Here is a 16,756-nt window from a genome sequence, read left to right as displayed (position 1 = left end):
GATGGGACTGATCGTCTTATTCAGCGGTCCCCAACCTTTTTTGCAACACGGCCCGGTTTCATTGAGACAATATTTTCACGGACCGGCCTACATTTGCTCGATAATCGTTAATGACGCAGCCGTCCTGGTGTGTTACCCCTCGATGGGAGACAATGTCCCATCGAGGGGTAACGGGAGACAAAGACACCAGAAGTGTGTCCCATCGAGGGGTAACGGGAGACAAAGACACCAGAAGTGTGTCCCATCGAGGGGTAACGGGAGACAAAGACACCAGAAGTGTGTCCCATCGAGGGGTAACGGGAGACAAAGACGCCAGAAGTGTGTCCCATCGAGGGGTAACGGGAGACAAAGACACCAGAAGTGTGTCCCATCGAGGGGTAACGGGAGACAAAGACACCAGAAGTGTGTCCCATCGAGGGGTAACGGGAGACAAAGACACCAGAAGTGTGTCCCATCGAGGGGTAACGGGAGACAAAGACACCAGAAGTGTGTCCCATCGAGGGGTAACGGGAGACAAAGACGCCAGAAGTGTGTCCCATCGAGGGGTAACGGGAGACAAAGACACCAGAAGTGTGTCCCATCGAGGGGTAACGGGAGACAAAGACACCAGAAGTGTGTCCCATCGAGGGGTAACGGGAGACAAAGACACCAGAAGTGTGTCCCATCGAGGGGTAACGGGAGACAAAGACACCAGAAGTGTGTCCCATCGAGGGGTAACGGGAGACAAAGACACCAGAAGTGTGTCCCATCGAGGGGTAACGGGAGACAAAGACACCAGAAGTGTGTCCCATCGAGGGGTAACGGGAGACAAAGACACCAGAAGTGTGTCCCATCGAGGGGTAACGAGAGACAAAGACACCAGAAGTGTGTCCTATCGAGGGTTAACGGGAGACAAAGACACCAGAAGCAGACTTCACCTCCTACAGACTTTACTTCCTGCAGACTTCACTTCCTGCAGACTTCACTTCCTGCAGACTTCACTTCCTGCAGACTTCACTTCCTGCAGACTTCACCTCCTACAGACTTCACCTCCTACAGACTTCACTTCCTGCAGACTTCACTTCCTGCAGACTTCACTTCCTGCAGACTTCACTTCCTGCAGACTTCACTTCCTGCAGACTTCACTTCCTGCAGACTTCACTTCCTGCAGACTTCACCTCCTGCAGACTTCACCTCCTGCAGACTTCACTTCCTGCAGACTTCACTTCCTGCAGACTTCACTTCCTGCAGACTTCACCTCCTACAGACTTCACCTCCTGCAGACTTCACTTCCTGCAGACTTCACCTCCTGCAGACTTCACTTCCTGCAGACTTCACTTCCTGCAAACTTCACTTCCTGCAAACTTCACCTCCTACAGACTTCACTTCCTGCAAACTTCACTTCCTGCAGACTTCACCTCCTGCAGACTTCACTTCCTGCAGACTTCACTTCCTACAGACTTCACCTCCTGCAGACTTCACTTCCTGCAGACTTCACCTCCTACAGACTTCACTTCCTGCAGACTTCACTTCCTGCAAACTTCACTTCCTGCAGACTTCACCTCCTACAGACTTCACTTCCTGCAAACTTCACTTCCTGCAGACTTCACCTCCTACAGACTTCACTTCCTGCAAACTTCACTTCCTGCAGACTTCACCTCCTGCAGACTTCACTTCCTACAGACTTCACCTCCTGCAGACCTCACTTCCTGCAAACTTCACCTCCTACAGACTTCACTTCCTGCAAACTTCACTTCCTGCAGACTTCACTTCCTGCAGACCTCACCTCCTGCAGAACTCACTTCCTGCAAACTTCACCTCCTGCAGACTTCACTTCCTGCAGACTTCACCTCCTACAGACTTCACTTCCTGCAGACTTCACCTCCTGCAGACTTCACCTCCTGCAAACTTCACTTCCTGCAGACTTCACCTCCTGCAGACTTCACTTCCTGCAGACTTCACTTCCTGCAGACTTCACCTCCTACAGACTTCACTTCCTGCAGACTTCACCTCCTACAGACTTCACTTCCTGCAGACTTCACTTCCTGCAGACTTCACCTCCTGCAGATGTCACTTCCTGCAAACTTCACCTCCTACAGACTTCACTTCCTGCAGACTTCACCTCCTACAGACTTCACTTCCTGCAGACTTCACCTCCTACAGACTTCACTTCCTGCAGACTTCACTTCCTGCAGACCTCACCTCCTGCAGACTTCACTTCCTGCAAACTTCACCTCCTGCAGACTTCACTTCCTGCAGACTTCACCTCCTACAGACTTCACTTCCTGCAGACTTCACCTCCTGCAGACTTCACCTCCTGCAAACTTCACTTCCTGCAGACTTCACCTCCTGCAGACTTCACTTCCTGCAGACTTCACTTCCTGCAGACTTCACTTCCTGCAGACTTCACCTCCTACAGACTTCACTTCCTGCAGACTTCACTTCCTGCAGACTTCACCTCCTGCAGACTTCACTTCCTGCAGACTTCACTTCCTGCAGACTTCACTTCCTGCAGACTTCACCTCCTACAGACTTCACTTCCTGCAGACTTCACCTCCTACAGACTTCACTTCCTGCAGACTTCACTTCCTGCAGACTTCACCTCCTGCAGACGTCACTTCCTGCAAACTTCACCTCCTACAGACTTCACTTCCTGCAGACTTCACCTCCTACAGACTTCACTTCCTGCAGACTTCACTTCCTGCAGACTTCACCTCCTGCAGACTTCACTTCCTGCAAACTTCACTTCCTGCAGACTTCACCTCCTGCAGACTTCACTTCCTGCAAACTTCACTTCCTGCAGACTTCACCTCCTACAGACTTCACTTCCTGCAGACTTCACTTCCTGCAGACTTCACTTCCTGCAGACTTCACCTCCTGCAGACTTCACTTCCTGCAGACTTCACCTCTTACAGAACTTCACTTCCTGCAAACTTCACCTCCTGCAGACTTCACTTCCTGCAGACTTCACTTCCTGCAGACTTCACCTCCTGCAGACTTCACTTCCTGCAGACTTCACCTCTTACAGAACTTCACTTCCTGCAAACTTCACCTCCTACAGACTTCACTTCCTGCAGACTTCACTTCCTGCAGACTTCACTTCCTGCAGACTTCACCTCCTACAGACTTCACTTCCTGCAGACTTCACTTCCTGCAGACTTCACTTCCTGCAGACTTCACTTCCTGCAGACTTCACCTCCTACAGACTTCACTTCCTGCAGACTTCACCTCCTACAGACTTCACTTCCTGCAGACTTCACTTCCTGCAGACTTCACCTCCTGCAGACGTCACTTCCTGCAAACTTCACCTCCTACAGACTTCACTTTCTGCAGACTTCACCTCCTACAGACTTCACTTCCTGCAGACTTCACTTCCTGCAGACTTCACCTCCTGCAGACTTCACTTCCTGCAAACTTCACTTCCTGCAGACTTCACCTCCTGCAGACTTCACTTCCTGCAAACTTCACTTCCTGCAGACTTCACTTCCTGCAGACTTCACCTCCTACAGACTTCACTTCCTGCAGACTTCACTTCCTGCAGACTTCACTTCCTGCAGACTTCACCTCCTGCAGACTTCACTTCCTGCAAACTTCACTTCCTGCAGACTTCACCTCCTGCAGACTTCACTTCCTGCAGACTTCACTTCCTGCAGACTTCACCTCCTGCAGACTTCACTTCCTGCAAACTTCACTTCCTGCAGACTTCACCTCCTGCAGACTTCACTTCCTGCAGACTTCACCTCCTACAGACTTCACTTCCTGCAGACTTCACTTCCTGCAGACTTCACTTCCTGCAAACTTCACTTCCTGCAGACTTCACCTCCTGCAAACTTCACTTCCTGCAGACTTCCCCTCCTGCAGACTTCACTTCCTGCAGACTTCACTTCCTGCAGACTTCACCTCCTGCAGACTTCACTTCCTGCAAACTTCACTTCCTGCAGACTTCACCTCCTGCAGACTTCACTTCCTGCAGACTTCACTTCCTGCAGACTTCACCTCCTGCAGACTTCACTTCCTGCAAACTTCACTTCCTGCAGACTTCACCTCCTGCAGACTTCACTTCCTGCAGACTTCACCTCCTACAGACTTCACTTCCTGCAGACTTCACTTCCTGCAGACTTCACTTCCTGCAAACTTCACTTCCTGCAGACCTCACCTCCTGCAGACGTCAACGTGCTCTGAGCTGGAACTCGGATCCTCATTGACTTAAACATGTCTGGTTTTATTTCAGGTGTGCTGCAGGGTATACTGGGAACCCACTGGTTGGACAGAGATGTCGTGTTGGCAACAATGAAGTCAACGGTACAAACTGCATTGTTGTTGTTGTTGTTGTTGTTTTGACGACAGACAGTAACCACCTTCTCTTGCTGTATTACAGGTAACTGCTATAACTGTGACCAAAGAGGAAGTGAGGGCTGTGGTGCTGGGGGCGTGTGCCGCTGCAAGGTGATCAAACACACACCTACTGGTCAACTTGGATGGACAGTGTCGTGTTTCATTTCTGTGATGCTGTGTTGTAGATGAACGTCGAAGGCCCGTATTGTTCCAGCTGTAAATCTGGAACGTTCCATCTCAGCCCAGAAAACAAAGATGGCTGCCTGTCCTGCTTCTGTATGGGCGTGACTCAGCAGTGCTCCAGCTCCGCCTACTACAGAGACGTGGTAAATTCACAACACAACGGGACAGCACCTGTTCAACGGCTAGAGATTAAGATACAAAATAAAAGAAATTCAACATATGAGCAACCAAACAAGATGAGATTATCCTGGTCAGGATGAGATGATCCTGGTCAGGATGAGATTATCCTAGTCAGGATCAGATTATCCTGGTCAGGATGAGATTATCCTGGTCAGGATGAGATTATCCTAGTCAGGATCAGATTATCCAGGTCAGGATGAGATTATCCTAGTCAGGATGAGATTATCCTGGTCAGGATCAGATTATCCTGGTCAGGATGAGATTATCCTGGTCAGGATGAGATTATCCAGGTCAGGATTAGTTTAGAAGTTCATTTAAACTATTCCGTTATTTGCTACTCACTGAGCCTCCTTTGCTTTGATTTCATGTTATTTTTAATATTCCTTCTCTTTTTCGGATGTGCCCTTGCAGGTGTCCTCGGTGTTTTCTCCTGGGAACTTCCAGGGTTTTGCTCTGGTAAACCGACAACGCACCAACCGCATTTCCACAGGTTTCACTGTGGAGGTTTCCACTGAAGGCACTCAGCTGTCCTACAGCAACTTTGACGACCTGGGACAGGAACCTCATTACTGGCAGCTTCCAGGGGTCTACCAAGGAGACGAGGTTAGCTTCAAGCAGCACACCCACGTAGTCCAAGCACCCACAGACACCTTCACGCTGCTGCTTTGTCTGACTTCGGTCCTCAGTCAGAGACGTTTTTCTGTCTCGTCCTTCCCTTCTTTGCAGAAGCATTCTGTCTTTGCTCGGATGAAACGGACAGAGCAGGTGCAGTAGTTCCTTTCCTGTTGGACAGACATGGTTTAGTGATTGTATTAAGGTCTAATTATTCATTTACATTTGAGCATTTGCTCATTGCCTTCTGCTCCACATGACCTGATGACCCGAGCCATGTAAATGGGTCAATCATTACTGGTCCATGAAAGGGCTTCGCTGTTTAACCTTGAAAACCGCTGCCGTAACACTCCCAAATAGCATCGAGTCACTGATTCGGAAAAGGATGAAAGCGTTTTCTCCACGCCGATAGAGCGAGAGCGGCTCAGCGGCTCAGGAACGATGCTTCCGTTTGTAAAGTAAGGACACCGACAGAGCCAAAGAGCTAGCCACTAGCTAGCGGCCACTCAATGCAGTGGATCGGTCCCTCGGTTCCTCGGTCCCTCGTCCACTCGGTCCCTCGTCCACTCGGTCCCTCTGCCCACTCGGTTCCTCTGCCCACTCGGTCCCTCGTCCACTCGGTCCCTCTGCCCACTCGGTCCCTCGTCCATTCGGTTCCTCCGTCTCTCGGTCCACTCGGTTCCTCGGTCCCTCGTCCACTCGGTCCCTCGTCCACTCGGTCCCTCTGCCCACTCGGTCCCTCTGCCCACTCGGTCCCTCGTCCACTCGGTCCCTCTGCCCACTCGGTCCCTCTTCCACTCGGTTCCTCTGCCCAATCGGTCCCTCGGTCCCTCGGTTCCTCTGCCCACTCGGTTCCTCCGTCTCTCGGTCCACTCGGTCCCTCGGTTCCTCTGCCCAATCGGTCCCTCGGTTCCTCTGCCCACTCGGTTCCTCTGCCCAATCGGTCCCTCGGTCCCTCGGTTCCTCTGCCCACTCGGTTCCTCCACGCAGCAGCATCTCGGTTTGATAAAGTTTGCTTTACGTTTATCTTTGTGACCTACGGAGTGTGAGCTTCGTGTCTTTCATCAAGTGCATGTTGCAGCATGTGCATCCCATCATGGCAGTTTGACTGTTACTATGGTTACGTACCAGCTGTCTCTCTGGTATCCCACTCCTTTGCTTCTCCAGGATAAGGTCAGACGGCTGGACGATCGGGTCTGGGCACTTTTCTCTAACTTCTCCAGTGGACAATTTGGTTCCCCTCCATCCTCCTCCTCCTTCTCTTCACCTTCTTTCTCCTCTTCTTCCGCCCATGGTCGAGGTTCCTCCTCCACTCGATGGTCTTTGCGTAACTTGAGCCCTCCTTCTCCTACATCTGACACCTCCTCTTCATTTAAACCGGCCACACCCCAGTCCTCTTCCCCAGGCCACGGGCCTCGCCTGCAGGTACTCCGGTTTCTGAACCGTCGTTGTTTCCTGATAACATTTGTGACTTCCTGCTTTTCCCTTTGGACTCTGGCCCGGCTCACCAGAGCAAGAACACAGTGAGAAAGACTTCTTCTAGGGTTTGTTGAGAGTCTTGAAAGACTTTTGAATGTTGTTCATGTTCAAGATCAGGAATGTACTGCTTCTGAAGCTCCAGTGCCTCATCTTCACATCTTCACCTTTAGGATGAAGGGATGGTGAAAACGCTTTCTTTCAGAGGCCAATCATTTCAATGCAGCCTGGATAGCTTTGCCTTGTTCAGCTTTGCATCCGACTGACTCACTTTATGTGTCGCCAGCTGCTCATGGCCACGTCTCGGTGTGACACGCCTCCTGCTGGCGCCGTCATCATGACATCATGTCCTTGTGAGACAGGACAGCGACTGTCTTTAATAGGGCTCCACCAGGGGACGTGGAGTTGAGCGGCCTTTTCGGCGTGCATGTCTGCTTGATCCCGCCTTCTCAGCCTGCTTATGACTTGCTGTCGCCGTCTCTGTTCTCATGCCTCTTCTTCCTCCTCTTCCTCTCAGTATGCTCTGGTCAAAGGTTTTGGCTTGCTCCGGGAGGATCTGCTCTACTGGCAGCTCCCAGCTCAGTTCACAGAGGACAAGGTAACTGAAGACTTGACCTCTGGCAGCCCAGTCACCGCCGTCCAGCCTCACGTGTCCCTCACACTCCGTTCTCTGTTGAGTTCATCCAGACCCCTCCTCTGTCGGAGAGCCACAGGGGGTTTTGTTCTTCGTCGTCGGTGTCATTAATAAAAGGGAAGCAAGATTAAACAGTCTACTGGTTCATCCTCACAACAGCCATCGGATTGGCCAACCATTTAAATACAGTCCTACTTTTTACTTTTCTGTTCTTATGATAACCAGATTACACACATTTTCATGGCCCGTTGAAGAATGAGGAAGAGGCGGATCAAAGTGGATCCGAATAAAGTCAGGCGTGTATTAAACTTTCGTGAACATTGTGAGATAGGGTTTTATCGACGTGCATTATTTGACACTGGGAGATGCACCTAGACTAATAAGACTTTAAGATGTGGACAACTTGCTAAACGTTGGTAAAATGGTAAACCCGATCACCTGTTCGGGATTCAATACAGATGAACTTCTAATCATGTTTGCAGTGGAGCTCGACCCCTGTCTTTATTACCCGTGTTTAGGTGGGCTCGTACGGTGGAAAACTGAAATACACCATCTCCTATGTGGCGGGTCCGAGGGGGACAACGATCGATGACGCCGACGTGCAGATCATTGTGAGTATGCCGTCATGGCGCTTCACGGTTTTCTCCCATGAGTGCAAGCATTCCTGAGCGGTCAGTGTTCCTGCAGGGAAACGACATCACTCTGGTGGCGACGAAGCCCTGGCCACGGAGGGAGCAGGGCGGCAGAGAGACCCAGCAGGTCCAGGTGGTCTTCAGAGAGGTGAGTCCAGCCAGTGGCCTCTACTTACTGAAGGGATGAATAACTAACCACTGATTGCTGCAGATCAATAATGAAGCAATATTAACTCCAGATTTAGAGCAAACCAAATTCACACCGAGCCTTCATTTGGTTGCTCAGGAACACTGGCGTCGCCCCGACGGCATGCCCGCCACTCGAGAGCACCTGATGATGGTTTTGGCTGACCTGGATGACGTTTTGGTTCGAGCATCCTACTCCACTGAGATGCGCTCCTCCAGCATCTTTGACATCAGCATGGAAGTGGCAGTGCCAAACTACAGCGGCCTGGCTCAGGCCCTGGAGGTGGAGCAGTGCCGCTGCCCACCTGGATACCAGGGACTCTCTTGCCAGGTCTGCATTTTCCTGATTTGTTGATTCAGCTGCAGGAAATGCGGAGTGATTGTGCCTCATAAACCTTTGTCTTGCAGGATTGTGCACCAGGATATACCCGCACCGGAGGAGGATTATACCTTGGCCACTGTGAGCTCTGTGAATGCAACGGACACTCTGACTCCTGCCACCCGGAGACTGGCACCTGCACGGTAAGACGCAGCAGGCTGCCATTCAGACCCGCAGAGATGGGCGTGATGAATGTGACCTTTGTCCTTCCAGATCTGCCTACACAACACTCAGGGGGAGCTCTGCGAGCGGTGCGCTCCTGGCTTCTTTGGCGACCCGACTGTTGGCACCCCGGAGGACTGCCAGCCCTGCGCCTGCCCCCACACTGACCCGGATAACCAGTGAGTCCTGGCACGGGTTCCAACAACTCACATTCCACATCCATTCATAGCTCCAGATGCCTCCTTATTTTTCTTCCTTGCTCTTGTTTTGAGCAGATTTTACTGCGCTTTCCTTTAATGCCACTATTGAGCTGTTTCCAGCATGAAATATTCCGTCTTCATTTCCTGCTGAAATGTTTGGCTTTTCTAACCCTGCTCGCATTTTTTGACAGGTTCTCCCCCACCTGTGAGAGCCTTGGAAATGGAGGCTACCAGTGTACTGCCTGCCAGCCGGGGTACACGGGCCAGTACTGCGAACGGTAGGGTAGCCAGTCCAAACTGAAAGCTCCAGCTGGTAGGGCACAGGTCAGCCTACCAAGCTGTTCACGCTGCGGTCCTTCCTCTCCGACTCTTTAGTTGTGCCCCCGGGTATGTTGGCAACCCTCAGGAGAGACAGAAGTGTCATCCATATGATGGTGAGTTTACCTCACAGGTACCCTTGTATGAACTCGATCCACTACGAGCTCGATCCACTACGAGCTCGATCCATTACGAACTCGATCCACTACGAACTCGATCCACTACGAACTCGATCTACTACGAGCTCGATCCACTACGAACTCGATCCACTACGAGCTCGATCCACTACGAACTCGATCCACTACAAGCTCGATCCACTAGAACTCAATCCACTAGAACTCGATCCACTACGAACTCGATCCACTACGAGCTCGATCCACTACGAGCTCGATCCACTACGAGCTCGTTAGGTTGCAACAACGTTTGGTGAACTTTACCTCTCCTGCAGTTAGCAGATCACATGTACAACCAAAGATCTCTAATATTCTCTATGATGATGAATATATTTATTAGATAGAATGTTAGAGTACAAGTACAGTCACACAGTAGCATGTATTACAGTACAAGTACAGTCACACAGTAGCATGTATTACAGTACAAGTACAGTCACACAGTAGCATGTATTACAGTACAAGTACAGTCACACAGTAGCATGTATTACAGTACAAGTACAGTCACACCGTAGCATGTATTACAGTACAAGTACAGTCACACAGTAGCATGTATTACAGTACAAGTACAGTCACACAGTAGAATGTATTACAGTACAAGTACAGTCAAACAGTAGCATGTATTACAGTACAAGTACAGTCACACAGTAGCATGTATTACAGTACAAGTACAGTCACACAGTAGCATGTATTACAGTACAAGTACAGTCACACAGTAGCATGTATTACAGTACAAGTACAGTCACACAGTAGAATGTATTACAGTACAAGTACAGTCACACATCCTGTCTCAGAGGAGCATTTCTTGCGGTCTTGTTTCCGTTGAAAGTCCTTCGTACATAAATCATCCACAATTAACAATACAAATTTAACAATACAAATAAAAATAAAACCAATATTCAATAACTCAATTGATGCAAAGTAACATTAGAAAAATAAAATGATTTTACAAAGCCGATGCAAACTAACAATTAATCTAAAATAAATTACACCACTGATGCAAAATGACAATGAATGACAATAGATTACATAAATTACAATCAATTACAATAAATTACTAAGGCAATTAATATGTGCAGCGTAGGTGGACAAAAAAAAGGAGGGGGGGTTTGATCCGGAGAGAGTCGTGATGACTATCGGATATATATGAGTTCCAGGGCAGCTGGGAGGAGTCAGACAGAGCCCGCGCTGGTTAATGAGCACAAGCTCCGCCCTTCCCCCCCAAGACCCAAAATGAAAGGCACTAGCTGGGCTCAAATCGTTACTCATGATCAAATTGATCAGGTTTTTATGTGTATAGAATTTAAATAATACAAATGAGAACACATTTAGGTTCCCTTTGCTTGTTATTAACAGACAGGTAAGTTACCAGTCTGTTAAGTTACCTGTTGGAACTACAGTCCTCTTGGGAGGACTACTATGTTTACAGTGGGCGGATTGAACGACGCATGCGCGCTTGTCTCGTAAAGCACAGGGCATTATGGGTAATGAAGTCTCTGAGCTCGGTGCAGCTGGTGAAGGGTTAAAACCGAGCGTAGCGGCCGCTTGCAGAAGTCCCGGTACTTCCTACCGAGTGCTGGCGACAGTGAAAGCTCTATTCCTGCTGGCTCTACAGCTGCAGCCTCCCTGGTGGTGAAGGTTTACCCAGAGAGAGTCCGAGCAACCAAGGACGGTTCTGTCACCCTCCGCTGTCAGGTGTCCGGCAACCCCCCCCACTATTTCTACTGGTCCAGAGAGGATGGCCAGCCCCTCTCCAGCAGTGCTGAGCGACGCAGGCAAGGTATGTTAGAACTACTCTGACTCATCCAGCGGTGGCCATGTGTGATTTTCACCTGTGGCTCTACCCTACTTGCAGGAGCAGAGCTCTACTTCCCCAACGTCCAGCCAGGTGACGCCGGCGTCTACGTCTGCACCTGCAGAGACCAGCGCAGCACCAACAGGAGCCACGCTGAAATCGTCGTCACGAGTGAGTCTGGTCTCTCTGCCTGATTAGCAAGTCCTCGGTTACCTGCCCAGATGTTCTACCTGTAACTCAGTAGAAACCGTCTCTCTCAATGCCAACAGACGTACCATCAAAACCCATTGAGGTGACGGTGGAGGAGCCCAAATCCCAGACCGTCAGGGTGGGGGCTACTGCCAGCTTCATCTGCACTGCCAAGAGCAAGGTATGGCTGCTTCAGCGAGCTCGTTTGTCCGTTTGATCGCTTGCTTACCTGCTCCCCCCTCTCTAGTCGCCAGCCTACACGCTAGTGTGGACACGGATGGGTAACCGTAAGCTGCCCAACCGGGCCATGGACTTCAACGGCATCCTCACAATTCAGAAGGTCCGGCCCGAGGATGCAGGCGTCTACATTTGCACGGGCTCCAACATGCTTGCCATGGACGAGGGGCGGGCCTTCCTCTACGTGTCAGGTTTGCTAGCCCATCAGCGCCGGCCCATTTAGCCCCAGCTCTGTGGTACTGCATCTCCCATCATGCACTGTAACACTAGAGGCTTGCGGTTCTTCTAACTTCTAACCAGTGCTTGTGCTTCCGCTTCCAGACACAGATCAGCCTCGTCTCTCCGTCTTTCCGCTCTTCTTCTTTTAAAGTCTCTTTTTCTGGATCTTTGTTAAAATAAAACTGGAGGGAGTCAAATCTTCAGTTCTAGATTTAATCACACGTCCATCTACCTGAGTCATTGGGGGGTCCATGCTAGCTATCCTTCCTTTGTGTCCCGTTTGCTTTTTCTGCTGGGGGGGTGGATTCTTCGCTGATGGTTTGCTTCTTGATCGTTGGGTTTCTGCTCTCAGAGGTTTCACAGGCGGGTTCTGGTGTCTTTATCTCTGGGTTCCTGCCTGAGCTGTAGTGTCAGATGATGGGGGGGGGGGGGGGTCCGCCGAGGACTGCAGCGTATCTGGAAGGGACGACAAGCAGAAAGACCCAGCTGCTCTGAAGACTTTTGTGCTGTTCCACAGTATTTGTTCCTGAATTGACGATCTGTGTATCTGAAGCCATAAATGTTTAAAGCGCTCCTCGCCAGCGCTGCTGTGTGACTCCGCCTTTTTTGTGTCTCGTCCATTCATACAGGAACAGCGTTTATTTAATCCCCATATTGCCGATAATCATTCTCAATGTGCATTACGCTCATCTTATGTACATCCCGTCAAAGTTGTTGTTATTGACTGATAAATGTTATTCTGTCATAAAATGTTGGTTTCTTTTTGTTTTCGTTTTTTTAAGTAATTAGCTGTGGGGATATTGTAACCTTAAACCAAGTGGGTTCACAGTGAGGTCATTTCAGGTGTTTTACCAGGACAACACCGAGTATTTTACACCCAAAACGTAATTATGATGACATGAACCCGATGGTGCTTCTCTAAAGCGTCACTTCCTGTTTTAATTATGATGACATGAACCCGATGGTGCTTCTCTAAAGCGTCACTTCCTGTTTTAATTATGATGAAATGAACCCGATGGTGCTTCTCTAAAGAGTCACTTCCTGTTTTAATTATGATGAAATGAACCCGATGGTGCTTCTCTAAAGCGTCACTTCCTGTTTTAATTATGATGACATGAACCCGATGGTGCTTCTCTAAAGCGTCACTTACTGTTTTAATTATGATGAAATGAACCCGATGGTGCTCCTCTAAAGCGTCACTTCCTGTTTTAATTATGATGAAATGAACCCGATGGTGCTTCTCTAAAGCGTCACTTCCTGTTTTAATTATGATGAAATGAACCCGATGGTGCTCCTCTAAAGCGTCACTTCCTGTTTTAATTATGATGACATGAACCCGATGGTGCTTCTCTAAAGAGTCACTTCCTGTTTTAATTATGATGAAATGAACCCGATGGTGCTTCTCTAAAGCGTCACTTCCTGTTTTAATTATGATGAAATGAACCCGATGGTGCTTCTCTAAAGCGTCACTTCCTGTTTTAATTATGATGACATGAACCCGATGGTGCTTCTCTAAAGAGTCACTTCCTGTTTTAATTATGATGAAATGAACCCGATGGTGCTTCTCTAAAGCGTCACTTCCACTTTTAAACACCTTTCATTTTAAACATGTCATGTAAAAATGTCACTTTGTAATGTATTTAACTTTACTGTGAAAGAGGAAATTGATTAAAATGACAACAGATGATCTCAGCGATTTGCTGATTGATGGGCGGGGCCTACTTAATTGTCCTGATCTGGTGTGTGTGTGGAAGTAAAGCCAGTGTTTAAAGCCGCATTATAACCCCTAGTGCTGCTATGCTGCATTATAACCCCTAGTGCTGCTATGCTGCATTATAACCCCTAGTGCTGCTACGCTGCATTATAACCCCTAGTGCTGCTAACCTGCATTATAACCCCTAGTGCTGCTATGCTGCATTATAACCCCTAGTGCTGCTATGCTGCATTATAACCCCTAGTGCTGCTATGCTGCATTATAACCCCTAGTGCTGCTATGCTGCATTATAACCCCTAGTGCTGCTATGCTGCATTATAACCCCTAGTGCTGCTATGCTGCATTATAACCCGTAGTGCTGCTATGCTGCATTATAACCCCTAGTGCTGCTAACCTGCATTATAACCCCTAGTGCTGCTATGCTGCATTATAACCCCTAGTGCTGCTATGCTGCATTATAACCCCTAGTGCTGCTATGCTGCATTATAACCCCTAGTGCTGCTATGCTGCATTATAACCCCTAGTGCTGCTATGCTGCATTATAACCCCTAGTGCTGCTATGCTGCATTATAACCCCTAGTGCTGCTATGCTGCATTATAACCCCTAGTGCTGCTAACCTGCATTATAACCCCTAGTGCTGCTATGCTGCATTATAACCCCTAGTGCTGCTATGCTGCATTATAACCCCTAGTGCTGCTATGCTGCATTATAACCCCTAGTGCTGCTATGCTGCATTATAACCCCTAGTGCTGCTATGCTGCATTATAACCCCTAGTGCTGCTAACCTGCATTATAACCCCTAGTGCTGCCGCACAGTTTGTCATCACGCTACTCCAGTGTGTGTGTGTGTGTGTGTGTCTTCACTTGTAGCTCTGAGTTCCGGAGTTCTCTGTTCATAATTGGCTCTGCTTTTTGGAATGAATTGGACTAACCCCCCCCCCCCCCCCCCACGGCCCACATTTGGAGATGGATAAGTGTCTCCAGGGAAATGGGAAGTAAATTGCTGTCACCCTGACTTACCTGTCCCCCCCTCCTTCCTCCACACCTCCAGAGGCCTCACAGACTCAGATGTTTTACACAGCCTATGAAATGTTTGAAGGACACAGAAAGCGTAAGTCTGCATGGGCATGGTTTTCCTCTGCCGGGCTCCGGGACAGCCCCAACTCTCCCTTTCTGGGTCATGCATGCGTTCATCTTCCACAGCACGGATTCTGGGCTGGCCGGCTGCCCGTGGACAATCAGCACTTTTTGCACTCTGACACCCGAAGGTCCAGATGGTCTCAGACGCTGTGAGCGAAACACAATTTAGACGTGAAGATGCTCGTCCCGTACAGAGTACAGAGTACTGCTTGGATTGTACACGAGCATGGCCGCCGCCTCCTACCCGGCTCTTTGAGCTCTTTGGGCTCTTTGGGTCCATCACTGCAAGAAAATGTGCATGATCATTCCACGGGCAGCTCCTCATGAATGCTGAGTCATCACTTCAAAAGATCAGTCAGCAGCTTCATCCCTCGCAAAGGGGCATGTTAATATCGTAGTCTACGTGTTAGCATCGGTTAGATAGCAATATGCTAACTTTTATTGTGGGTGACAATGTATCCACATTCAGAGTCCTGATGTGTACCTCTTCATACTTCCTCTTCCTCTTCCTCATTTGCATTACACTCTTCTCTTTTGTCAGCATCATCTGGGCTTCATCCTGTGCTGAACTCATCCCATCACCCTGAAACTGGATCCGGGTCTCTCCAGTGCGAGAGGCCCGAATCCAGTTTCACCAAAGACATTTACATTGAGGTCAAACTGCAGATCACGATTCTGTAGTTCCAAAGTGTGAGAAAGTGTTTTCCTTTCTTACCTCCAGTGGTATCTAGGTTCTAATCCCTGTCCAGAGGGCGGATCTCATCCCTGGGATTTGCACTCAGGTCCGAGTTCGAGGCGTATAACTGTCATTAAAACAGAAACACAGTAATTCAACGTATACATGTTCTTAAAATATATACACATTCTTAATTGCACAGATCCACGAATAGCAGCATCCAATAGCACTAACAGCAGTAAACTGCAAAATCAATCAATCTGCAGGAGGCATGGACAGTCCGGTCACTTGGCACCAGCGTTGCCATTCTGCTAAAAACGAACCATTATGGTATGGCATTAAAAGTGTGGACCCGTCCTCCTCGGGTTCTTTGGTTCCTCCTTGGTTCATGGGGAGTGAGGTGTGTTTAGCTGTGCTGCCAAGGACTGTCCTTGTAGGGCGGGACAGCTGCTAGCCCTTTGGCTAGCTCTTTGGCTCCTCTCTGAGCTTCCACCAATGATTGACTGTCTCCTTCTGTAGCGGCGGAGGGGGCCCAACCCGTGGCCAGCGCCACGCCTTCAGTCCTCAATGTCCAGCAAGGCCAGCGGGCAGAGTTTCACTGCATGGCGACCGGGAACCCAACCCCCGTCATCGAATGGATCGGTACGCAGAGTCTGGTTCACATACGCTGGGAAACCTGGTGGGGGGGGGGGGGGGTGTTCATCCACCTGCTGCCTTTGTAGAAACAAATAATCACAGACATGCCACAAAATGAAGCTTACAAAAGAAGGCGGTGACTGTAGTCAGTCTGTAGTTTCAGACGGAGCACGGCGGAAACATGGAATCACTCAATTCTCAATTTATAGTTCCACAGTAAACACCTGCATCAGGTGAAATCTGCTGCTTAGTCTGCAGGTATAACGAGTTCTGCTGCACCGGACAGACAGGAAGTTCTTCTAGAATCTTCACAGGAACATGTTGGCTGTTCTGGGTCAGCTGCCTCTGAAGTCTGGGCCCGGCACGAACAAAAGAGAAGCAGAACAAGGAAGGTGTCAAAGCGTCCAGGTAGAAAACTGACAGCCAATCAAAAGGGACACATGAGGTGGGAGGAGGGGAACGACACGACATCATCACAGCTTCAGCAAACACGTTCTTATTCCATCGGTTGATGGGAAGTTTGGTGAAGATGACGTCATTTTTAAGATAAGACATAATGTCAAAGTCACGGGCTGCAAACGGTCCGGATCCCGATCCACCTGCAGATCCATGACAGGATTCCGACTGGGAGAACGGACCTGGTGACAGCTGGAGCTGGACTGATGAAGAGCCCCGACGTCCACTCAGAACAGAACCCAGTTCT

At 49.4% G+C, this 16,756-nt stretch overlaps 1 protein-coding gene across 1 annotated transcript in view; it reads left to right on the top strand.

Moving 5' to 3' along the window:
* Positions 1–16,756, top strand: part of hspg2 (heparan sulfate proteoglycan 2) — an 86,555-nt gene that overhangs the window by 37,858 nt on the left and 31,941 nt on the right. Inside the window, 21 exon segments of the mRNA XM_068749964.1 lie at positions 4,211–4,281; positions 4,358–4,425; positions 4,500–4,640; positions 5,089–5,280; positions 5,404–5,442; positions 6,457–6,714; positions 6,801–6,833; positions 7,283–7,363; positions 7,918–8,010; positions 8,087–8,179; positions 8,318–8,548; positions 8,626–8,739; positions 8,810–8,937; positions 9,150–9,236; positions 9,334–9,392; positions 11,062–11,226; positions 11,302–11,412; positions 11,511–11,611; positions 11,678–11,858; positions 14,653–14,712; positions 15,937–16,059. Coding sequence (XP_068606065.1) covers positions 4,211–4,281; positions 4,358–4,425; positions 4,500–4,640; positions 5,089–5,280; positions 5,404–5,442; positions 6,457–6,714; positions 6,801–6,833; positions 7,283–7,363; positions 7,918–8,010; positions 8,087–8,179; positions 8,318–8,548; positions 8,626–8,739; positions 8,810–8,937; positions 9,150–9,236; positions 9,334–9,392; positions 11,062–11,226; positions 11,302–11,412; positions 11,511–11,611; positions 11,678–11,858; positions 14,653–14,712; positions 15,937–16,059 — 2,429 coding nt within the window.

The sequence above is a fragment of the Brachionichthys hirsutus genome, chromosome 2, assembly GCF_040956055.1.
Source record: "Brachionichthys hirsutus isolate HB-005 chromosome 2, CSIRO-AGI_Bhir_v1, whole genome shotgun sequence".
NCBI classification, from domain to species: Eukaryota; Metazoa; Chordata; class Actinopteri; order Lophiiformes; family Brachionichthyidae; genus Brachionichthys; species Brachionichthys hirsutus.
This window is presented reverse-complemented; position numbering and strand designations above follow the sequence as displayed.